At 40.0% G+C, this 23,643-nt stretch overlaps 1 protein-coding gene across 1 annotated transcript in view; it reads left to right on the plus strand.

Annotated features, from left to right (window-relative positions):
* Positions 1-23,643, plus strand: part of chst8 (carbohydrate (N-acetylgalactosamine 4-0) sulfotransferase 8) — a 196,630-nt gene that overhangs the window by 42,296 nt on the left and 130,691 nt on the right. The window contains exon 2 of the mRNA XM_074609703.1: positions 9,060-9,247. Coding sequence (XP_074465804.1) covers positions 9,094-9,247 — 154 coding nt within the window. The 5' untranslated portion in view covers positions 9,060-9,093. The remainder of the gene's footprint in view (positions 1-9,059; positions 9,248-23,643) is intronic.

Below are 23,643 nucleotides of genomic sequence, written 5' to 3' on the forward strand. Positions count from 1 at the left end.
CCACACAGGTGCCGACAGACAATACACGGCTAGATCCTGTGCATTGTCTCTGTGCACTGCCTGCCTGCACCTGTGTCTGATCGGACTTGAAGCTGTTGTTGTCACTCACTCACGTTGTTCCCTCCTATCTAGATCCTTGCTTGTGTTGTACAAATTCTCAGATGTACGTCGCTTTGGACAAAAGCGTTTGCTAAATGAAATTGTAGAATATACATACAGTATTTGTTAATTCTCTGTACATACTACATTCCTGTTTACACCTCTGTGTACATATATTACACTTCATCATGCATATACCTACTACATCCTGTTTACTTTCAGTTTTCCCATCTGAAATATTGTCGTCAACAAAATTACAAATTTACATTACAATTTATATTTACTTTTATTTATTTTAACTTCATTATTGTATGCCTTGCTTTATCATTTTGCTTTTACATTTACTTATCTGATTTCCTCTTTAATATATACATATTTTATCAGCATTGTTGAAAGAACCTGAGACCAAAAGGTTTTCATTGCCAATGACTGCTTTGCTGGAAGTGACATGTGACAAATAAAGAACCTTGAACCTTGAGAAATGTATCAAGTGAAAACCAGATGTCCACACTTTCTGATCCCAAGTAGCGTTTATCAGATGTGTACCATCCATTGGTTGGAATGCGTTGCTTTGCGTGGTTTTAGATGTGTAAATTGCACATTTTTTGTTGCCTGTTTTCTACAGCAGCTGATTGAAAATTTCTAAATATGACCACTATCATCTCAGCGTGTGAGGGACAAAATCTTTGCACAGTGAACAGTTGGTTCTGTAGTTTGTTGTAATAATAATGCATTATGAATTCAGGAGTCCTTTCAGCATCCTAGCACCATTGTATGTTATTGCCTCACATTTACATTACAAAGAATGTAGTCAGGGTGTTGTGTGCGTTTGCATTCCCTTCTTGCTGCTGTATAGGAGAACCTTCTTTCTAAACATCTATAGACCTTTTCTATCGGTAAGCTAGCAGGGTTGATGGCTGATCCCCTACACTGACGGTTAAGGCTCATCCCAGTAGTGCAGCGAACGCATTAATTCATCCCAGAGATCACCGGCTGTCATAAATAAAGACAATTAGCAATTCTTTGAACGTGATCCTATACCGGCTCCCATTCAAATTCCCCTGCACGTAATCATTAATTTATGAAACAGGCCTGGCAACGGCTTCCATTTCCTTTTTGTGTACTAGCCAACACTGTTCACTGACACACTACAGGGATTAGACATGAATGATATATAAAAAAATATCCCAGAATATTTTCTAGGACATCTGAAATGCTCTCAACCTTTGGGAGGAAGCAGGTGATCGGATATGCAGTGAGATAATGAAACGGATTTAGTTTGCTTTCTTTGCCAACGCGTGTTGTGAGACATTCAGCCCACATGCAGTGTTTGATTCATGCGTGTTAGCTGCTATATATATATATATATATATATATACGTATATATATACACTGCTCAAAAAAATTAAGGGAACACTTAAATCACAAATCAGATCTTGATGAACGAATTATTCAAGTTGAAAATCTTTACTAATGTACATTTTTTACACAATTTGTTGAGAACAAAATTATCTAACAACGGTCAATGGAAACCAAAATCATCAACCTATGAATGGATGTATGAATGTGCCATCCTGGAGGAGCTGGACTAACTGTGCAACCTGATTGGGCTGCAGTTACCGCCTCATGCTACAAGTAGTGACAAGGACACTAGCAGAACACAAAACTAGAGATGAATCAGTCAGGAAGGATAAGGAGAGAGCAATTGTCTGTGGCCATCACATGCAAAACCATTCCCTTTGTGGGGGAATATATATATATATATGTATATATAATACTGGGAGGAAACAACTTAAGGAGATGCAAAACAAAGAAGAATGAAGGTCACACATTGTAACCATTGTCGTATGACGTGGAGGTGGAGCCCGGTAACAGCCTTTAGGTTAGCAGTATAGAGCAGTGCATTTAAATTTGTATAGGGCTATACTATCTAACAAAAGGAGGACAGTATCGGGTTTTTCCCCCTGATAATTCCACCCTTTTGTTGGAAGGTATTGATCTGTACATGCGCATTTTATTTCCCTGCTCCACAGGGCTGACCTGTAGAGGCTTTTGGTTTCTCAAACTTCTCAAATACAGGGGAGAACATTTTCCAAGGACCCCCTCTTAATCATAATGCCGATTAAGCATAACGCTTACTGACATTTATACTCTTAGATCCCATTGGGGCTATTTATATTCTAAAACTTTTCAACCTAAATACTCCAGACCTGTTTCATAGTGATAAACAGAAACACATTTTAATTTGAATCATGTTGAGATAAAATGAGATAATCCTTTATTAGTCCCACAGCGGGGACATTTGCAATGTTATTGAATGTTAATACCACTTGTATACCTTTAAACAGAGGATGATTTTATTCAAATTGCATTTGGACTCAACTTGACAGCATTTATAGCTGAAATTTCAAGTAATTGATCTTAAAAGCTTTCAGAAAATGAACAGTAGCAGGACTGGCATTATCCTAATAAATCCAGATATTTAAACTTACAAGCCTAAAGCTGACTGTCAGTAAGTGCTTCAACTTAAAAATAATGAACTTACAAGTGGTATCAACCCAAAGATTGCTGCAACAACTTATGAGACATAATAGTGCATGGGAATGGCCATCATAAAGACCCCCTATACCCCCCTAAAAAAGACAAAAACGGGTCTATTGTGGGTCTCAGTGGGTTAAGGAAATCATTTCCAAAGTCCTGTATACTAATATAATCAGTAACTGTAATACATTATCCATTCACTTTTTATCCAAAACCTGATTGAACATTGTTTAAAACATAGTGTGTGGTAGATGTTTTATTTTGAGAACAAAAGTTTGAATTTAATCAGATATTGTTGGCAAAGTTTAGAAAAGCTATCAGAGTTCTTTAATGGTCGGTGAAGACATGTATATAAACAGCACATCCGTTCGACTGGCATGATTCTCATTTGCTTGAAACTAAAAAGCACAACTCTTTGATGTGTATTATACATGAACATCAAACACAGAATCAGCTCCATTACCACTCTGACACAGAAGCTCTTTTTCCTGCATAAAATGGGACATTTATTATGTTATGTCATTTTCTTGGCATATACATCTGTTTGGAAGTAAAGTACAAAGGCGATGTCTTTAAAATGAAGCGTTGTTTGATCATAATGAGATGTTTGTGTCAAGTTGTGGCAGTTGCAGTGATTTTGTTTGTATCGTTTGTTTCATTATTTCGGATAAAGTTGGCTGAGAATGCATGATTCTGTTTCAACTGCTTCATACTTAAAATACTGTGGTTACACACAGACACAGACTTCCTGTGCAAGACAGAGCCCCTGTGTTGCTGCAATGTTTTGAAAGAATTGAACTGTGAAATATTTCAGGTTTTAGACAGCATCCGAACACTGGGACTGTGCTTATTAGAGAAACAAACCAATCCGGTAAGAACTGCTACGCTCCGTTCTCTAGCTGTTCAACTTAATAGCAGTTTATGACAAAGTTTATGACAGTATTCTCATGAATGGGCTGGAGCATATCTGTTTGGTCCTTTAAGTGGGCAACTGCGGCTCAGAGGCGAGAGCAGGTTGTCCAACAATCAAAAGGTCGGTGGTTCGATCCCCGGCTTCTCCGGTCACATGTCGATGTGTCCCTGAGTCCCCTCCAAATTGCTGTGAATTGTGTGAATGAGTATTTAGATTAGATCCTGATGGGCAAAGTTGGCACCTTCCATGGCAGCCTCTGCCATCAGTGTATGAATGTGTGTGTGTGAATACTGACATGTAGTGTAAAGCGCTTTGAGTGGTCGGAAGACTAGAAAAGCGCTCTATAAATGCAAGTCCATTTACCATTTAGTCCTTGAAGTGGTTCACCTCCTATTAGATGAACAGAAAAAATTGTTTGTTTCTGATGGTGATCATCTCTGCCCTTCCTGGTAAAGTATGGAGTGTCCCAGGGGTCTATACTACGACCAAATTTATTATTGCTATACTTTTGTTTTAAGCCTTAATTTTGAGTATCACAGAAGCGAGCTCATCCAATCTTGCATTTGGTTAACATTGTAAATTGAAACAAAACAAAAACACAACACAATTACTTGAAGCAACAAAACTACCAGGTTAGGTTTAGTAAAACATCATGGTTTGGCTTAAAATAAAAACTGCATGTGATTATCATAAAGTGGGCATGTCTGTAAAGGGGAGACTCGTGGGTAGACAGAGAACCCATTTTCATTCACATATCTTGAGGTCAGAGGTCAAGGCACCCTTTTGAAAATGTCCATGTCAGTGATTCCTAGCCAAAAGTCAGCGCGAGTTTGGAGCGTTATTTGGCTTCCTTCGCAACAAGCTAGTTTCACATGGTTGGTACCAATTGATTATGATGCCAGTATCTTCACTCTAAGTTTAAAGCTGAGCCTGCTACAAATCGCAAGTTGCGTTAATGCGTTAAAGACATTAGTTATTACCGCGGTAACATGGACAGCCCTAATTTTTAATATTGTTCTATTGTTGGTTTTATAATTATGTTGTATTAGTTTATACCGTATAAATTCTGCACTGAATACTATGTTGGTTTTCTTCCACTTTGTTTTTTTTTTGCTGTTCCCCATCTTACTCTTTCATTCTTATTGTTGTATGGCGCTTTGTAGCCCTGGTTTGGTAAGTAAGTAAGATAGAAAAACACTTAACTTGCAGTAAAAGTGCAAGTAGACAAATAAGTAAAATGTCCACAGTGGTCTAACAGTAAAAAGGCTTGTGTGACACAGTCTTAAATGTAAGAATATAAAGGGAGCTGCTGAAACCAAACACTTGCTTGAGGCAAAGAAAACAAGGACACTTTTTTCCAAATGACTAAAATCAACACTGACGTGAGTGCATGCTTTTTACACTTTGCTGAATCTGTGCTCCATTGCCATTGCATTGGACTTACAGTAAAGGGGTATAAATCTGAATGCACTTTCAAAGATATCTCTAATAGCCAGAAACAACAGACGGGTGTTTGCCTGACCCCAATATCTTGTACAAAACTAAGGTGACGAAACTGTGCGGTGAGACCTGAAAAAAAATGGAAATTGAAGTGAAAATGTGGAATGATTTCCTGTGATAAGGTTACATTCTGTGGTTTTGCACTGTCAGTATGAATGACACCGGGATGTAAAAGGTCAAACTCTGTTGAGAAAACAGAATGAAAGGATAGCAGCATCTTTTAAAGTTTAAAAGCTTACATTAAACGCTCTCATGACTGAAGGTGTCGAAGGAAAACTGAGTCTACTGGATAGAAATAACTTCAGTCTTCAGTCAGAGTGATTTTATTTTAGAAAATATATGAACAATGCTATTAAAATATGATTCTCTTAGCATATGTCCACCATAATAGCTGTCACAAAGGCTGGAATTGTTTATGTCCAAATCAATATAGTATGATAATAGCAGTAGCACCAGAGATGTCTTAGATTTCAGGGATTAACATCACAAAACACAGTCTCACTGCAGTTTGTGTACATGGACACAAATTTCCCCTTTTTTTTTTTAGTGACACTCAGCTTGACTTTCAACAACATATTCTTAGTGCGTTTTCCTGGTTTTCCTACGAATGTCCAGCAACACGAGACGAATATGTCAATTTCCGCTCTGATCTTTTCAAAATAAAACGACTTCGTTAGGTTTAGGAATAGATCAACTTGGTTAGGCTTAGGCAACAAGATTGTAGTTTGGGTAACACCAGAAGTGGCGTTACTTAAGTACGGAAGTTACGTGACAAATAAATCAACTTTGGCTTGTGGTTTCACACGGAACACAAACACCGGTCTCCTGAGTGAAAGTCCTGTGTCTTTTGACCCACCTATCCACCTTGACCTCCTTGCTATGCACCACTCTTTATACTTCCTGGTTCACATTTACGTGGATTACATACAAATTGATTTTGTGTTGACCATCACGAAAAAAAATGTGACATTCGAATCTATGTACATGAATCAATACATTCAATTTCATGACTATTACAAGAACTGTCCCTATAATCCGAGGGGAGAACACCCTCATCAGTATTATGGCTTTAATAGAATGAATAGAAGCGCATGTCTACTGATTAAAATGTTCTCTTCAAAGAAGTGTATGCACAGAGGGATGAAAATGGTCAGCCAGCGAGAACTCCTGGTTACCACCTGAGTTGGCATGGCAACTGTGCCATGTGCAGAGCCAGCCAAACAATACAATATATATTAATGTGGTTGAAATGTATGCATTTATTCCCATTGAGCAGTTTCCTATAAGCACATAATGGTTAGTTTTGCATAATATTACAAAAGCATTCCTCTTTCCTTATCTTTTGTGAGTTTCCCTCCGTCAACTTTGTCCTCTCAGTAGCTCAGCTAATAGAGAAATGTTAAAATAGGTCCTCAGCCTGTATAAACCTCAACACTTGTTATTAACTCCAGTGAGCACAGAGGGTACCATACCCTCATTATGCAGCAGCCTGCATGGTTTCCCTCCAGAATGATGTAAAGAACATTCATATGGAAATGAAATGATGTCAATACAAAGCTGGATAAATGGATTTCGGGGTGGTCTAATGGCTTGACATCCAGGTTATTATGGAATCTTTGCCCAATGATGCCAAAAATATTCTGCCTACTGCAGGTTTAACTTGCAGTAATCTATAGTTTCAGTCACTAGGCATAACAACTTGTTTTTCAAAAAAACTAGCTGTCCCACCATCCCTTGTGGACACTATTTGAATTAGCTAAACTATTCCTCCCCTGGGTGGAACAATGTTGTAGCTGTAATGCATCACCAGTAAATCCTGTTGAACTTCTGCTGTGGCTGCGTCTGCACTGATTAGAGCCCCAAAGCAAAGTTTCATGTCATTAAATGCTTACCCATAATGACTAATTAAAAAAACACCCCAAAAAATGTATCCTCCACCATTCTCTCCTCACTCGTCTCCCTTAAAAACACAAATACATACTTATTTTTTGACACTCTCCTCCACGTTGACTTTTGGATATATTTTGTGTCACCTTGATTATGTGGTGAGACATTGCTATAAGCCCCTCTGGATTTCGGTTTCACCTGCGTATTTGTACTTCACGCCGTATTTCATCGTCTCTGTATTTTATCGCCCGTATAAACAAGTTGACAATAAAAACAAAATCCTGACAGAAATCACTATATATTCGAGCATCACGGCACGAAAGATGTCACATTTGTTATCTGACACTCATCTGCAGCCTATTTATAACTCCTGGATTTAGCAAAGGGTGCAATGTGAAAGTCAAGTTCTTGACATCACCGAAACGCAGCCAATTTTATTTCCCGCAATGGCAACACATGCTCGAGTAGTCACCGGCGCTCATTTGCATATTAATTTGAAGACAGATGCTCCACGGTCTTTCTGCTGTATGAACAGAGCCCCAATGCTGGTCTGTGCTCAAGCCAGTCCAACTGGAATTGTGTTTACCAAACTGTATCCTTACAAACACAACAGATTTCTTTATTTGGAGGAGTTAGGTGATAGCTCATCTTGTTTCCGTGTAGAATTTCTGAACCGCTTTAGTTCGTCATGGATTTTCCCTTCTAAGAAGGAGGTGTTGGTTTTCAATAAATAATACACACTACCATATTTCGTCCTTCTGTGTGTCTACAACCTAAATTGAACGGCTTGTGCTGTGAAGGCTTACATTGAAACCAGACTTAATGCTGATGTAAATCGTCACCACCATCAGCCTGGCCTCTAGAGGTGCTTTGCCCATCTGGTTGTCCTCCAAGCCGTCCTCCTGCCTGGTCACCCTCCTGAGAGGCTTCTCCTCTCTGCTCTGCCCCCAGGCCATCCTAGTTCAAGATCAAGCAAGATCGAATCTCCACTAGGCCAGTGGCCCGCTTGACAACTCTACTGGAATTACCACCCTGATCTGGACAGCAGACCCAGGAATTTGTCTCTGTTACAGCAGCTGAGTGTCCTCAAGCTTACTCAGGTGGAGACTGATTACTTCAGCTCAGTTCCAGCCAGTTCAGAGCAGACAGACCTGCCATTCAAGTGTCTCCAGTCCTATTTCTTCATGCGTTATACTGACCATGTGAGTTCTTTCCTGGAGATGATATTGTTTGAATTGTACTGTGACCATACGTTTTCTACCTCATCTATGAATAGTGTGATTTACTGAACTGACCATGAAGAAATCCACAAGTCGAATGGAGGCAATAAATGAACAATTGTACTACATTTCACTGTCAAGAACTCTTTTATTTGAGGCTCTTAAGCCGCTAACTATCAGGCACAAGGGAAAATTTACTTCAGATATACTGTTATATATTTTATTATTGGGTTATTACTGATGCATTAACGTGTTAAAAGCATTTCACTGTTGTACTTGGTTGGGGTGTAGCTAATTTGATCTATTTTATATACTATTGGGTAGTTTAATCTACAACAGTGCATCATATTTTTTAAGCTGATCATGTGTTTTGTTTGTAAAAATCTTTATTTTCAAAGTAACTAGAAACTAAAGTTATCTAATTAGTAAAAAGTATAATATTTACCTTGGGTAGAGATAGCATAAAATGGAGATACTCAAGTACCTCAGGTTTGTACTTATGTACAATACTTGAGTTAATGTATTTAGTTCTCCACCACTGCCATTTATTACTGTGTACTGTATGAATTTTGACATGTAATATTGATGTAGAGAAATAAAAAACTCTCTTCTGCTGTGTTAGTAATGATGAATATATACTGTATGTGGTGTTGTGAAGCACAAAAAGAGTAGAAAATGATGGAGAGAGAGAGAGAGAGAGAGAGAGAGAGAGAGAGAGAGAGAGAGAGAGAGAGGTCATCTAGTTAGACGGCTCCTCCCATCTCTACCTGCAGGCTTAAAAAAAGCCTGTAAAAGAACACAATACAGCAGGAGGAGCAGTGAAATGGTCAGGGGTCTTCACACAGTTTTGCTCACTCCACTTTTGTCTGTGTTTCCCCGCTTTCTTTGATTTTCTCCAGAACTTATTACATTAGCAGCTGACTGTGTGGAATCATGTGGATGAAGATGAAGATGATGGTGGACTCTCTGCGTGTACGGAGAAGGAGGATGCCCTGGTCCCTCTGGTTCCTCCTGCTGTTTGCCGCTGGAGGTCTGGTTCTCTTCATCCAGATGGATCTGTCTGAGTTGGTCCAGCAAAACGGCCCAGGTTAGTCTCTACTTCCCCTAAAGCAGCACAGATCTCTACTCTTGGAGAATAATTTCAGGGAAACTAAAAGAAAAAAACTCAAACCGAGATGAGCAGAGACCTGCCAATATTAAATGCAAATCATTCATTTTCATGATGGAAAACTGTCCAATCACAGCGAGGTTGATGGGAAATAAAGTGATTGGTTATAAACTTAATTGTAACTTTTTAGAGCAAGTTTATCATGGTCATTCATATTTTGATCTCTTTAATATTTTGGTTTTTGCCTCCAAAAGGGTGTGGTGGGAATTATACTGTGTGTCTGAACCACTTTTGTGTTACCTTCCAGTAACTTTTGCATTACTTAACATACATTTTGTCCCACACAATATTTTAAGTTTCCTCACAATAAGTTTTCTCTCAGCTGTGGTCTGTATCATTGCTGCCTAATACTGTAGATAACTAATGGAGCTAGTTCATGGAGATAGTTAACCTAGTTATGACCGGCTGCTGACGTGGCTGTTGCTGTGATTATGACTATAGCCATGGGATGACATAGCTTTGCCTGTTGCTTCCATGGCTGTGCTTCAGTTGATATGATTATGGCTGTGACACATTAGTTCATAATGGATGTAACGTGTGTGTGCGCAGTGAATTGACATGGTTGTACTGGTTGAGCATTGTAGTGAAGCTATTTCTGAATTCCTGTGTGTATTAAGCTGCATTCACACCAAATCAGGCATTGTGGCAATTAGCGCAGGGTTGTGCCAATTAACCAGTCTTAAGGTCTTTGCACACCAAGTACGTATTTTTCTAATGCGTTTTTTTAATCCGTCATCCAATAAAAACTATTACGCACAGAAACCTTGCACACTGAGTCCAATACGTCTTATTATTCTATTCTTTGCAAAAAATTTGCAATACAAGACCAAACTGAATTAATCACCTGGGTACAATGGAAAGCGTTATTCCCAAACGGGGCCAATGAATTACTGCCGTCAGGAAGAAGCTATCGTTTAGCTGCCTAGATCTCAATCACTGCTGTCCTTTGTTTTGTGACCATCCCCGACTCCAAGCTGTTCTGCAATCACCTGCCACAATCTATCTTTAATTCAGGCATCTTTGCATTCTTTTATTTCTTTATGGTGAATTGCTTTCTGCTGGGAGACGAAGTGAATGTTTATCCGAAGACATTTTGGATGATGACGTTTGCAGGGACGGTGGCTCTGAGTGGTCAAACAACTCTCTTTTGACGGATGCGGAAAAAAACACAGAAATCGATCCCATTTCGAAAACTTTAATGACGGACGATAGTTTCGGAGCCGGTGTGTAAAAGTGATCGATCAACGTCAGGTCGTTATTTTTAAATGTGCGACAATTTCAGAAGAAGCATACGGACGTGGTGTGCAAAGGCTTTCAGCTTGAGCAATAACTACATCCTGGGCCACAGCTTCAACAGCCAGCAGCCTCGCGGTCAGAGTTTCCACTATGATAGAGGGAGGCCGTACATTCAATTCCCAAATGAGTCAAACCTTTGTCCTCATAAAGGGACCCGATGTGCTTCTGCTTGGCACTCAGCATTAAGGAGATTGGGGTTTAAGCAGCCGTGATGGAAGAGTGTCCTGAGCCTGTAAAACTAAGCTGCTTCATGTCTCAGAAACAAGAGATCAGCTGCTTGCTTATGTGCCTCTTTGGCTTGTACTACACTTTCCACCTAAATGAGAGCAGGATTAGTTTCGTGTTGCTGCTGTTGTCGGACTAGCCCCTGACTTTGTCTTCAACTCAGATATTTTCTCATACACATCAGGGACTCATTGGTAATATTTCGCCTCATCTTGATTTCAGAAACAACTGTACACATTTTGGGGTTATTCTATGTAGTCTTTTTGGATGTGGATTGAACATTGGACGTCCTTTCATGTGAACCATAATGAGGTTCACATGAAAGGACATCCTTCATGCTTTTTAATGTTCTCACCTATGAAAACTCAGTAAGCTGTAAATAATCAAATAAATAATTGTAGGAACTAAATTACTTTGTGGTTCTCAGGGGAAATGCTGATGAACTGGTCCAGTTCATCAGCATTTTCACTGGTTGGTTACTTGTTGGTCAAAACATCAACTGAACAGAAACTCGAATCCACTGGGTTGCGAAACTATTGTGTGTCAACAGCACAGTCACTCGTCAGGAATATCGAACAGTGTCACAAGAAGAGCCACTTAGCCAGAGGGGAATCTCTCCGAGCCATTCATTTCCCTCTGATTGTCAGATGCTTTCAGGCGTGGTGTCAGGTGAAAAAAAAAGGCCTTTCACAATGACACAAAACACATGAAGGACACACACAGAAGCGCGTTATACAAAACAGACACACACAACATGTACAAATATCCAAACTATGACAACCAGTATTTTCATATTCATGACAAATACCAGACAAAGACCTGTGGCGGTACTGAGTTCCCCAGACTTTAGTTGACTAGCAACAGTAGCCATGGAACCTTTTTTACTGGACTCTGAAGTCTGTTTTGACTGACTTTTTCTTTTTTTTTTTAAGTTATTTTTTGGGGGGCATTTTCCATTTTTATGACAGGACAGTGGATAGAGTCTTGAAAGGGGGGAGAGAGAGAGTGGATGCGGAAAGGGCCACAGGCCGGATTCGAACCCGGGCCGCCGCGGTCAGGACCAAGCCTTAATACATGGACGCCCGCTCTACCAACTGAGCTAACCCAGGCGCCCTTGACTCTGACTTTTGCTGTCCACTGTATTTTAAGCTACCTGGGAAGACATGAAACTGAGGGCAGAACCCTGGTGCATGCTCACCATGGCAACGCCAACACAAAACCATTTCAGGTCTCTTTATAACCTTCTTTTCAGTTGTACCATTAGCTTTGAGAGATTCGTTCAGAGTTCTCCTGTACCTTTTCTGGTTTTCATAATCTACTTCTATTTGACTCCCAATGCGGATCATCTCATCTATGGAGGTAACCCGACCACGGAGCTGACATGCCAGAAAGGGATTCATAGCCTTCAATATTCTTTTTAAAATCTCATCATCTGTGGCCGAAGAGTGCCAATGTTTGATAAGTGCTTGAAAGGAGAAAACAAAGTCTCGTAGTGACTCATTTCTTCCTTGCACCCTGGTTCGAATCTGTTCTTCCAGAACATCAACATAGTCCTCGGGAAGAAAAGATGATAGGAAAGCTCTCTGAAATTCCTCCCATGAATGGATTTTCTCCCTAACAGTCTCCCACCAATCACGTGCAGAACCATGCAATACACTTCTCATGGTCGCTAGGATCTCACCATGGGTAAGTGGTTTCAGAGACAGGAAGTCACTGCATCTTTGCAAATACACCAAAGGATCTTTCTCATCCTGAGGCCCGCCATAGCAAGGGAAAAACATCTTAATTGGAAGTTTGCCATCAGTCACTCTACAACCATCATCCTGGAAAATTTCACCCTTAGGCGCAGCAGCTCCTGAGCAATCTGAAGGAACTCCCACAGGTGCGGAGGTAGGCAACAAAACCACATTTTTAACAACTGGAGAAACAGGATATGTGTGTGCTTGAGACGAAACTGCAACAGGTGTGACTGCTTCTTTAAGGACCCATTCCTCTTGCTTATGTATTGAATTGACCTGAGAATTGAGTGCACACTGTTGACGCACAAGAGACTCAAAGGTAGCCTGCACTGAACCCATCTGCTGTCGCAATGTATGCACCTCGGTCACCAGAAGTTGTACATCCTTGTTTTCAGTGACCGCGGATGTAATGGAGGTCATCAAGTTTTGACGGTCAGTAGTCAGGGACTCTTGGAACTCAGACTGTGTTTGTTGTGCATTCCACTGAATGGCATTTATGCACTTTGAACCAAAATCCCTTACTTCTGCGAGCAAATGGTTACTTGCTTTCTCCACCACATTTGTTATGAGAGTAGTACACATTTTTAGAGCTTTATCGATGGGTATGCCCTTTGAAATGTTTGACAGCCACTCACGCTGCCAATCCACTGTATTTTTAAACACAAGTTTCATCGACTCTACAGCATTAGCAAAAATGACTAAATCCGAATCTGAGTGTTCCTGGGTGGGAGGAGCTACAGGAACTGGGGATGAAGGCAGAAGTAATAAGCCCTCTAAAGCCAAAAGAGGATGAGTGTCCACAGACAATTGTGGTTCTACTGGAGCATCTACCCATCCCTCTTCATCATCATCATCATCATCCAGTAAGTGCACCTCCTGCCCAACTACAGGCATATCCAAGCTAACATTTAAAGAAAGCTCGGATTCCAATTCCGCAAGCGACGGTTCCAATGCGGTCATTGTAATGTCTGGATCTACCCAAGACATGATGGATAGTCACTAGTAATTATTTGGACTAATAGTCAAGCTACACTCCAAATACACATTTCAGAAATATACACTCAAATACACTTGCTAAATAGATATCAGAAGATGGGACACAAAACTAAATCTCTTTATTGAAAGATTATGCTTTGTGTTACGTGTCCCTTCGTGGTTGCCAATTATGTGGCGGTACTGAGTTCCCCAGACTTTAGTTGTTCAGTCAGAAGACTGAAAAACAGTTCCCATCCACATAATAATATAAAATAAAATGCCTTCTTAATAATAATAATGAACAAATGCCTCTATAATAACAAACAATTAAGGAAACTGAAATATTGGTTTGGCTTTTCCTTTTACCCTCCTTTAAAGTTTTCCCAAATAAAATACACTAAAAGAAATGGGTATAAAGGGTTTCATTGAAAATCAACAAATGAATAGAATACAAAAATACAGCCTGCAGGCGTTAGGCTATCGTAAGGCAAGCCAGCTGTTGCACAAATAGCACCTAATCGTCCCAGTGCAGGTAACCCAATTGGTTGGCACTTAACTTGTTTCCCCAACTAGGAGTCAACACTCTCAACAAACAAAACACAAAGATCACAGAATCCCAAAAGGGCCCAAAACAGACCAGAGTTTCTGGTAAAGCTGATAACACATGTTGCATTGAGTGAAGGAGAGATCAGAATGACACTGGGTGTGCAGTTTCCCTCCTCTTTTAAGCCCTACAGAAAGGGCGTCGTTACACCCTGATTGGCCAAGAGGGGAATGCACCAAGCTGCTCTCAACTATCATTTAAGAGCCAGTCCCCACACCCTGCGCAACAGGTGAACTGAATAACCCTCTAATCACTCAGCAACTCAACCAAAAAAACACCAGGGAAAAGGGAAACAACAGCAAACACCAGAGAATTGGCAGCTGCCACAGACCCATGATGAACAAGTACCAGATGCATGTGCAGCTCCAACTGTCATGTGAGTGGACTACATCACTTTAAGGGAGCAACATTTTTCAATAAAAGCACTGGTCAGTGGTGGGAGTGTCAGTGGAGGCATTCAATTTTAGTCTGAAAGCTTGTTTTATGTCGTAACTAGCTTTTCTACTTGACATTTAACAGGCTCATTTAGATAACTGTATTGTGTGTGTGCGTTTGTACACATTTGTTCTGTGCTCTTAAATATTGAATACATTCACTTTCACTTAAAAGTGTATTTCTGGTGTATTAAAATAACGTCTTGATTTCTTAGTTTTAGCCATAATTTCGGTTATGATAATGTTGTACTCTGGAAACACAGCAACATCACCACAACAGAGTCCAACTGGGCAAAAAACAAATGCAGTCAGGCTATCATACAGGTTGTAGACAAGCCAACAGTTCCCGCATGCTCAACTACCGAAAGTACGTTAGGAAAAAGTTGGACTGTGATGGATGTTTACAAAAGACAGTTTGAATTTCTTCCCCCCTGTGACATCTTTTTAGCATCGTCATTAGTGGGCAACCTCCGGGTCTGAAAAGTAAAGCCAAAGCACAAGTGCCTTAAACTTGCATTCTTTCTAACAGCCAGCAGGGGGCGACTCCTCTGGTTGCAAAAAGAAGTCTGATTGTATAGAAGTCTATGAGAAAATGAGCCTACTTCTAACTTGATTTATTACCTCAGTAAACATTGTAAACACAAGTTTATGGTCTCCGTCGCCAGTTTCAAGTCTTCAATACAGCATGATGTTCATTTAGTAAATTATGGTCCCATTTAGAGTCAAATAGACCATAAAGCAGGGTATGCTTTTATATTTTTATAAACTTATGTTTACTTAGAAGAAAACAAGCTGAGACTCTGTGGATGTTCTGATTTTAAAGTCAAATTTAATTTAGATTCAATTATACTTTTCAGCAACCTCTTCAAATGCTGATCATCCAAATCTTTGCTGGGAATTAAAAATCAGGAGATTTCTGACGGGGAATTTCACTGTAACTTTTATTCCAACGCTTACAGTCAAGTCATCTCATTTAATTTGGTTTTAAAATACTCAATGGATGACGTGATTGGCCTGATAAACCTGTCAGACACCTTTTTGTTTTGTTTAAAAAAAAAAATAATCTTCTGACTCACTTCTGACTACAGACTTCCAGTATTTGATATGGTTTAAAATATAAATAGACTTTACAACAGAACAGTTGTTGTGTGCCAAATCATAAAACTTTATATTATTTGTCTCAAAAGTTGTTTTCTGAACCACTCTAGCTATGAAGTAATAACTTCTGTTTTAAAAATCATGATAAAATACTCAATCAACAGTAATGTAGTTTTGGGGTTTAATGTAAAAGTGATGTTGGAGAAGAACTTCAATCTGCTTTTATGTCATGTCATATTTTTATACAATAAACAATCGAGCTACAAGCTGTGTTGTGGTTTATTAGACAATACAGTATGAAGAATAGTGTGGCAAACCTTACAGCATTTGTTTCTTAGCAAAATTGAATAAGTGCTGAAAATGAAAGATAGCGGCGGCCCATTGACGATTTCTCTCTCTTCTGATTACCATTTATCAAGCATGTAGTGTACGGTATGACTTAGGATGAGTTTTGCAGCCTAAGCACATCCTTTTATCTCATCTGCCATATTGCTACTTGAATATTGAAGTAAGAATTCTAGTTTACTAAATCATGCATGAGACTGTGTGCTGTATACAGAACACAGCGGCTACGCAGTCTTCCCAGCCCCCTCGCTAAAGCACAATGAGCAAGCAGTAACGTTGCCTTAAGCTATGGTGCTTCACCCTAGCAGAAGCTCATATCTAATAGAGCTGAGTTATAATACATTGGGTGTCAGCTTTTATCTGCCTCCCCCTCCCTCTCCACCTCTTTATTTTGGCTTGCAGTGTGCTTGAGAGCTTTGTATCCCATGGTTTAGATGGCCTGCACAATGGTAGCAGAGAAAACGGCAGTTTAACTGGCAACAGTCTCCCCCCAATCTCTCCCGAGTAATTGTTTAAGGACAATTGGAGAAACAGCAGGGAGAGGAAACACCTGAAGAGCTAGCAGTTTAGATAAATTGTCTGCACAAATTTACACCTCTGGGCATTTTTCACATGAGTATGCCCTCTGCTGAGTGGAGGGTCAGCCTGTGTGTCACTTCAAAAAAACTTAATGCAGAGCAATCCACAGATGGAGGAGAAGAGGTGAAGTTGTTGCCCCATTGCATATGTGTCGGGGAAAATGTGTACTTACTAGAAAGCAAGTGCCTGGATCTCAGTGTAAGTGATAATAACATGCCATTTGTTAAGTGCTTTTAACAAAAGTATCCTACATTACCCTGAGTGCATATAGTTTAGCATTACTGGCCTCAGCTGGCTCTGGCTCTGTGGTTGGAACTGGCCCCACACTACACAAATGTACTCTTTCTTAAAGGTTATCTTTTATTTACTTTAAATTGGTGTAAACACCATTTTAGTTATACATGACGGTGTTCATTGTAAAAAAAATCTTTTGAGAGAGATCTTGCAAAAACTTTGGGCACATTATAACATTTAGGGGGATCCTTTGGCAGAAATAGAATATTATATGAATAAGTATGTTTTCTTTAGTGTATAATCACCTGAAAATACGAATTATTGCGTTTTCATCAGCCTAGAATGAGTCGTTTATATCTACATACGGAGCGGGTCGTCTTCACGGAGCTGGTGGCCATGTTTCTACAGTAGCCCAGAACGGACAAACCAAACACCGGCTCTAGATAGGACCATTTACGCTCTCACGTTTTCATGTCGGCCATCGTAGTTCTCCTACACTCTTGGCACTTGTAAGCATTTTTCAGTTGGTTGCAATCTTCAACCCCACCACTAGATGCAGCCAAATCATACACACTGCACCTTTAACATTATTTCCACATGCAAAACCCAACAACTCACCTATAGGGTTAGAACAGGTTAAAAACACAACGTAAACAAGTACTGTATGACTGTGTAAGAAATATGCATCCTGTTTTGTGTGTATTTTCACAATGTCTGTTCTGCATTTTTAGAATAAATAAGTTATTTGCATACACAGAAGCAGCTTGTTGAAACATGTTAGTTTAAAGGAAATTATGTTTTGATGGCTCTGAGTTGAGATTTTTTAAATAAATGTGCCAAATTAAAGAAATTAATTTTGCATGCTATTTTTCACTCAACCATTCATGTTGTTATACCCATCAGCCTCCAGCTGCAGCATGCAGGTGTCAAGTCTTTAGAGCGCTGAAAAGCAAATGTTAATGACACTGGCGAGTAGTACATCGGCCTGTTCAGCATGAAAGTGCCGGAACACCTACCTAATGAAATGAAAAATATATATATATATAAGGGTGTGAAAGCAGAATTCATTTCTGTAATTACAAATCCCAGCGATACAGCATCAGATAGTGGTGGAAGATTCCAGACAGGTGTGATTGGATGAGATCATATTGTCATATAACCTCCTCCTAACCATCCTTATTATTATGACAGATTGTCCTATCTTTCCTGGTTAGCTTGTTAAAAATTCTTTCAGCTCATTGCTTACCTTTTTTCAGTGAAAAAGCTATAACGACCCACCATATGCTACCTGCCCAACACCAGACAGCAGACGGACAATTGGCCACTAGCTGGTGAACATAGTTGGACATTTAGCAGCTAAAGAGCCAGATATTTTCCACCCAGAGCTAAAAGAGAGTAAATATTGGACTTACATTCACCAGGCTGCCATGAAAACACAACTACAAATGTATGCCAATGTAGCTCTGTATCAGCTCAATGAGCAACTATTTGCAAAGAAGTACTGTGTATCAAGAATCTGGCGACCTGATACGTATCATGATACAGGCGTTAGGATTAAATATATTCCGATATATTGCGATACTGTAAGCAAAGCGCTATATTGCGATTTTTTAATTTGCATTTGAGGAAAACTGTCATAGTATAAAAAACACACCACCATATGCATACAATCTGAGAAAAAAAAGTTTATGCAATTAGAACAGTGGGATCTGCATTTGCATTTATCACAGTCCCTTTAACATCCAACATTATAGCACTACTTTGAGAGGGCACATACACTGAGAGAATGTGAAATAAAGTATTGACTGAGTTAGCCTTTGCTTGTAAACTATTAAATTAAAAATATATTATAGTTTTTTTGAGAATCGATGATCACAAAACCTAATATTGTGATACGAGATATTTTCTTACACCCTTACTTAGAAGGTCGTCATGCCAAAAAAGTGGCCTAAAAAGTTTTATATAACTTAAGAGTTGACTTCCTGTGTTTTCATTATTCACTAGCTGGCTAAGATGGTGTTACGTTAAAAAAAACAACCCAAAAAAACATTTTCTAGCAGAGAAGAGGTCATCAATACCTTTGATTTTGTTTCATGTCTAATGTGGGTGACATCTATGCTGTAACTGTAGACGGGGGTTGGCACAAAAAGGCCAAGTTCTGAAAATGTCAGACTCGATTGACTGACTTTCCATGAATGAATAAAACTTAGCACAACACCACTTCCCTTCGAATGCCATGTTACATTTAAATCCCTTGATATACCCAAGTCAATTCTACTTACTATACTAGAAGAAGGAGAAGAAAAAGGTCCATATTGAGTGATGCAACATTTAGGCAGCATGCCATACGGTAAGCTGGCAGCTGCAGAGGCAGCACAGTGTTCAATAAATCACTGAAGAATAAATAGTATAAACTGTTGGAGACATGCAGACAAAACATTGCACATGTAGGAGAGGTTAGCAGTTGGGAGCTGCTGGGGAAAGCACAGAGTCAGAGGAGGTAAAGCGATCAAGATAAACAATATCTTTAGATGCCCAGAGGCTTGTTTTTTTGTGGCTGTGATCATGCCAAGTTTGTCCTGAAACACCATGCTTTACTACACGCAGGCTATTTCAAAGACAGTTGATAAAAAAGTGGAATAAAATTAATCATCCACTGTTGGCGGCCCCCTTCCCTCTATCTCTGTCCATACGGAGGCTGCCAGGAAACGGGCATATTGTTTCATGCTCGAAGGTAAAATTTGATCTCTCCGTCAGAGGTCCAGTAATCCCTTAAGCCTTGTCTGTTTGCAAAGTCCAATTTAGCTGTCTCTTAATGTAATTAAATTGTGCTGATGACCCTCAGAGCGGTGGAACTGCACCGCATTTGAATGCAAATCCTCCTCCACTGGATGTTTGTGGAAAAAAACAGAATGTTATTTCACCCTGCCTTTTCCATTTTCTTTCATCCGTGTGCGCAAAAAGCTCCTTTAACAAAGCCTGTTTCTGTTGTGCTGGCACGATCCCCTCCATTCCTCCCAGAGCAGGGAGATCATTGGAAAGCAATTCTTGGCAAAGCCAACTACATCAAAGTGCTTTTTAACCAACCTTAAGCACAATTTGCTCCCCGAAAACAAGGGGTATTATGTCTCTTGAGCAAAATTATACCTTGACTGAAATGTTAAAGCAGTGCAAGCTGAGCTTTGCCATCCTGCTCAGTGTTGGGATCACATGACATCTGGCATGGGGCATGGGTATCCCAGTGGCTCCACATTCAGCTCTGCCTCCCCCTGTTCATCTCAGGGAGCAGAGGAAACCTTACTGGGAGGCCTCTGGGATCCCCTGAACGGAACAAAAAAATAGAAAAACAGGCTATTCTTATGCATGGGTATCAGGTGCCTGCATCACCGTCTCTCCAGCCTCTTCCAGACTTGGGCCATGTCAATTGGATTTAAAATGGAGCCGCTCAGAGGCAACTGCAAGGTCATGTGGTTTTCCATTAACATTAATGCCCGGGGTTATGCCACGGGAGCCCTGCAACATAATCTGTTTTCCCTGCCATTTGATTCTGCTCGCCAATGGCCTCTATATGCCAATCTATACAAATAGATTTTACTTTTCACGTCCCTGCTCCAGCAGAGGTCAGTGTTAAAGAAATATGTTAAAAGAGAACACTTTTAGACACTTAAGGATAGCTATAAGAAATAACTGTTGCTTGAAAAAGTCAAACATAACATAAACTGTTAAAGGAGCTCTATGCAAGAATCAGAAATTGCTTAACAGTGACACCTGTGGCCATTAAGTCAATGACAGTCAGCGTCTTGTTGCTCGCGCTTGTCTTCGCACTAAATAGACGCCAGCGGGCATCGGTCAAAATAGTGAGGCGACACACATGACACTGAACGTGATTGACAGGCATCATGTTGATTAACGTTAGCAACATTAACCAGCTAAAACCACAATATTGCTCTATATTTCACATGCTTGGCAGTAATGTTACCTCAGCTGTCCAATAGGAATTTTGCCAGCTCGGGGTCCGTTTTGATACCCAAAACCAAACAAAGGTCCCTCCATTGATCGAAGGCCCGGCCAATGTTGATCCTAGTTCTCGCCCAACGTCGGTCACATTTCTGTTTTGCAAGCTAGATGACGAGCTAGAACTAGCTTCTTTTTCTTTTTTTTTTGCCTCCGTGGAGTTTGTGTTTGAGTCTGAGTTGTGGTGGGGGCTGGTTGTTCGTTGGCCTTAGCTGACTCCATTTCTAACCAAACGTTGCAGACTGTTAGCCCTGTAGTGGAGCTGAAGAAGAGTAAAGGTACTCACAAGCGTGCATGATGTCACATCCGTTGGCAATCAAAAATGATTAAAAAACGTGTACAAAATGACATACACTCCCTTTAAATAAAGGTTGAAAAACCACACCAAATTGGAACGCTTGTTTTTCCGTTTCTTTTTGATATGGTCAGAGAAAGGCTGCCCTGTGTGGCAGAGTCCAATGGAAATGGATGTAAAGCCTCAAATCCCATTACTTCAGAGCACTCTGCTGAACTGTTTTCACTCTCAAAAGTAAAAAACTTCAAAAACAGCTGATCTTGTGCTATCCAGAAAACCATGAAATATGAAACTCAGATCCAAAAGCAACCATACAGTGTGAGAGAGGAAGGATGAGAGGAAGAGAGAGAGGACGTTGATTGAAACCTAAATAAAAAGGGAAAAAACACGCTGTGATCTTTCTTTCAACTCGGCAGAGTTGAAGATGCATCTTTTGAGCCACTGACGAGCAGACAGGGTTAGGACCCCTACCGAGCAGCCGAACACGGCCTGGCCGTCCCGCTGGTGGTGGGGGGGCTTTCAGGTTGCCCTTTTCCATAATGCCACGCTGGGTAACATTAAAAACTCCAAAGGAAATAAAACAGAACAAGGCTAGAGCACAGGGGTGGATCCAACAGTGAGGCTGATTTTTGAAAATGTCTTTGAAGACCGTAATCACAAATGCTGCCTCTCGACGCCATCGGTCTGTCCCATGCTATGTCTCTGCGAGAACCATAGCTGAGGCTTAATACACTCTGTGTGGCTGTGAACACAAAAGGGGTTCATCTTTAGGAAGATAAACACAGACATCTGGAAATCATACTGTAGATATAACAAAGGCTTCAGTTCACGGCGGCGTTCGTGCTCCGAATTCCAATATTCTACCCAAATCTGATTGTTTTTGGATGACTGACCATATCTATTTTAGGATAGCGCCCATATCCGACAATAGCAATACAAACTAATAGTGATTTCAAAAAGACATCAGCAGAGATATCAAATCTGCTTTTGTGTCTTTTGTTCCTCTCCCACTTAAATTGCATATCAGTTACAGAGTGAGGCTTTGAGTTCTGACTGAAATGCCAACCGAGACACCGCAACAATGCATGTATTGTAACCGTGCTCCTCTGTAATTATTACGAACAGGTCGGCCTCGGCGGCCCACAGCCACGCAGAGACTGATTAAACTCAGCACTTGTACTTCTTGCTCACTATAACATTGTCCTGGCTGTCGGCGTCCCGAGTCGCTCTGCTATCAGTCCGACACTGAATCCTCAGGCAGCAAGAGGCGTCTTGTTCCCATGGGAGCGCCAATTAATCAGGACTGGACTGGTTATCAAAATACTGCTTAATAACGGCAGTATGACTGACGCATATGGAGCCAAAACTGACATCTCTGCTGGGTCCAAGAGGGGGAAAAAACAACATTTTGTCCATTTATGTTTCTTTTCTTTGTCTTATTAGCCCAAAACTGGTCAGTTTCAAAGACAGTAACTATTTTTTTCTTCAAGGCAAGTATACCAATTAGTTGTTCGATTAGGTTTGAATTAGGGCTGGGCGATATAGCCAAAATCTTCGATCACAATATAGGTCATTTCATATCTCGATAAGCAAGTTTTTCTGGTAATTCAATAAATAAATAGTCTATATCAATTAACCACATAGTAAAACATATTTTTTTATGCTCCTATGTGAATTAAATACTTAAAGATAGGGTCAACGATGTTGGAAAGCGAGCATAATTTGAAAGTACCATCACCTCAGGAGCTCTGTCTATACCCACCCCCTCCCTTCGGGGCTCCTTCCAAGGCAACGCCCCCAACACATATGCACGAGCACCACCGCATCGTAACTATCTTCACTTTCATGTGTTAAATTATGTATCTGGTTAGACTGTTATATTGTATGTCTATTGCAATTTACACAAGTATCTTGATCAACACAAATGTTTTACAAATGACTTGCAAAAGTTTACCTGATCCATAGTAATATATCTACGACCGCCCCCCTCTTAGTCGATTAATCGACTAATCTGTCGTTTTGGTCTTTGTCGATTACGATTTTTTTAGTCGATTAGTCATTTTTTTATACCTTTTTTCATGCGGAATGACTTATTTCTAAGAAACATATGAACACATCACTGGTATCACAAGATTTTAAGTGGTCTCTTTGGTGATTCTTTGTGGAGAACTCAGTTTTACAGATCTGTCGTTAGCAACTAATCGATTAGTCGACAAAATCGTACGAGTGTTAGTTGACTAAGAATTTTTTTTGGTCGAGGACAGCCCTAAATATAATACCATTACATTTTTTTTGCCTGTTCTGTAGCCAGCAAATGGAAGTTAATTAAGTTACATTGTTGTACAGTTGCTCAACATCTTGGTAATTATTTTTACAAATTTATATTGATGCAGGCATCAAGGACTGTAGCACAGTGTGATTGTTGAGATGGTAACACATTTCCTGTCACTTCATTCAACAATACTGGAAAATAAATA

Source organism: Sebastes fasciatus, chromosome 2 (assembly GCF_043250625.1).
Source record: "Sebastes fasciatus isolate fSebFas1 chromosome 2, fSebFas1.pri, whole genome shotgun sequence".
In the NCBI taxonomy this organism is placed as follows: domain Eukaryota; kingdom Metazoa; phylum Chordata; class Actinopteri; order Perciformes; family Sebastidae; genus Sebastes; species Sebastes fasciatus.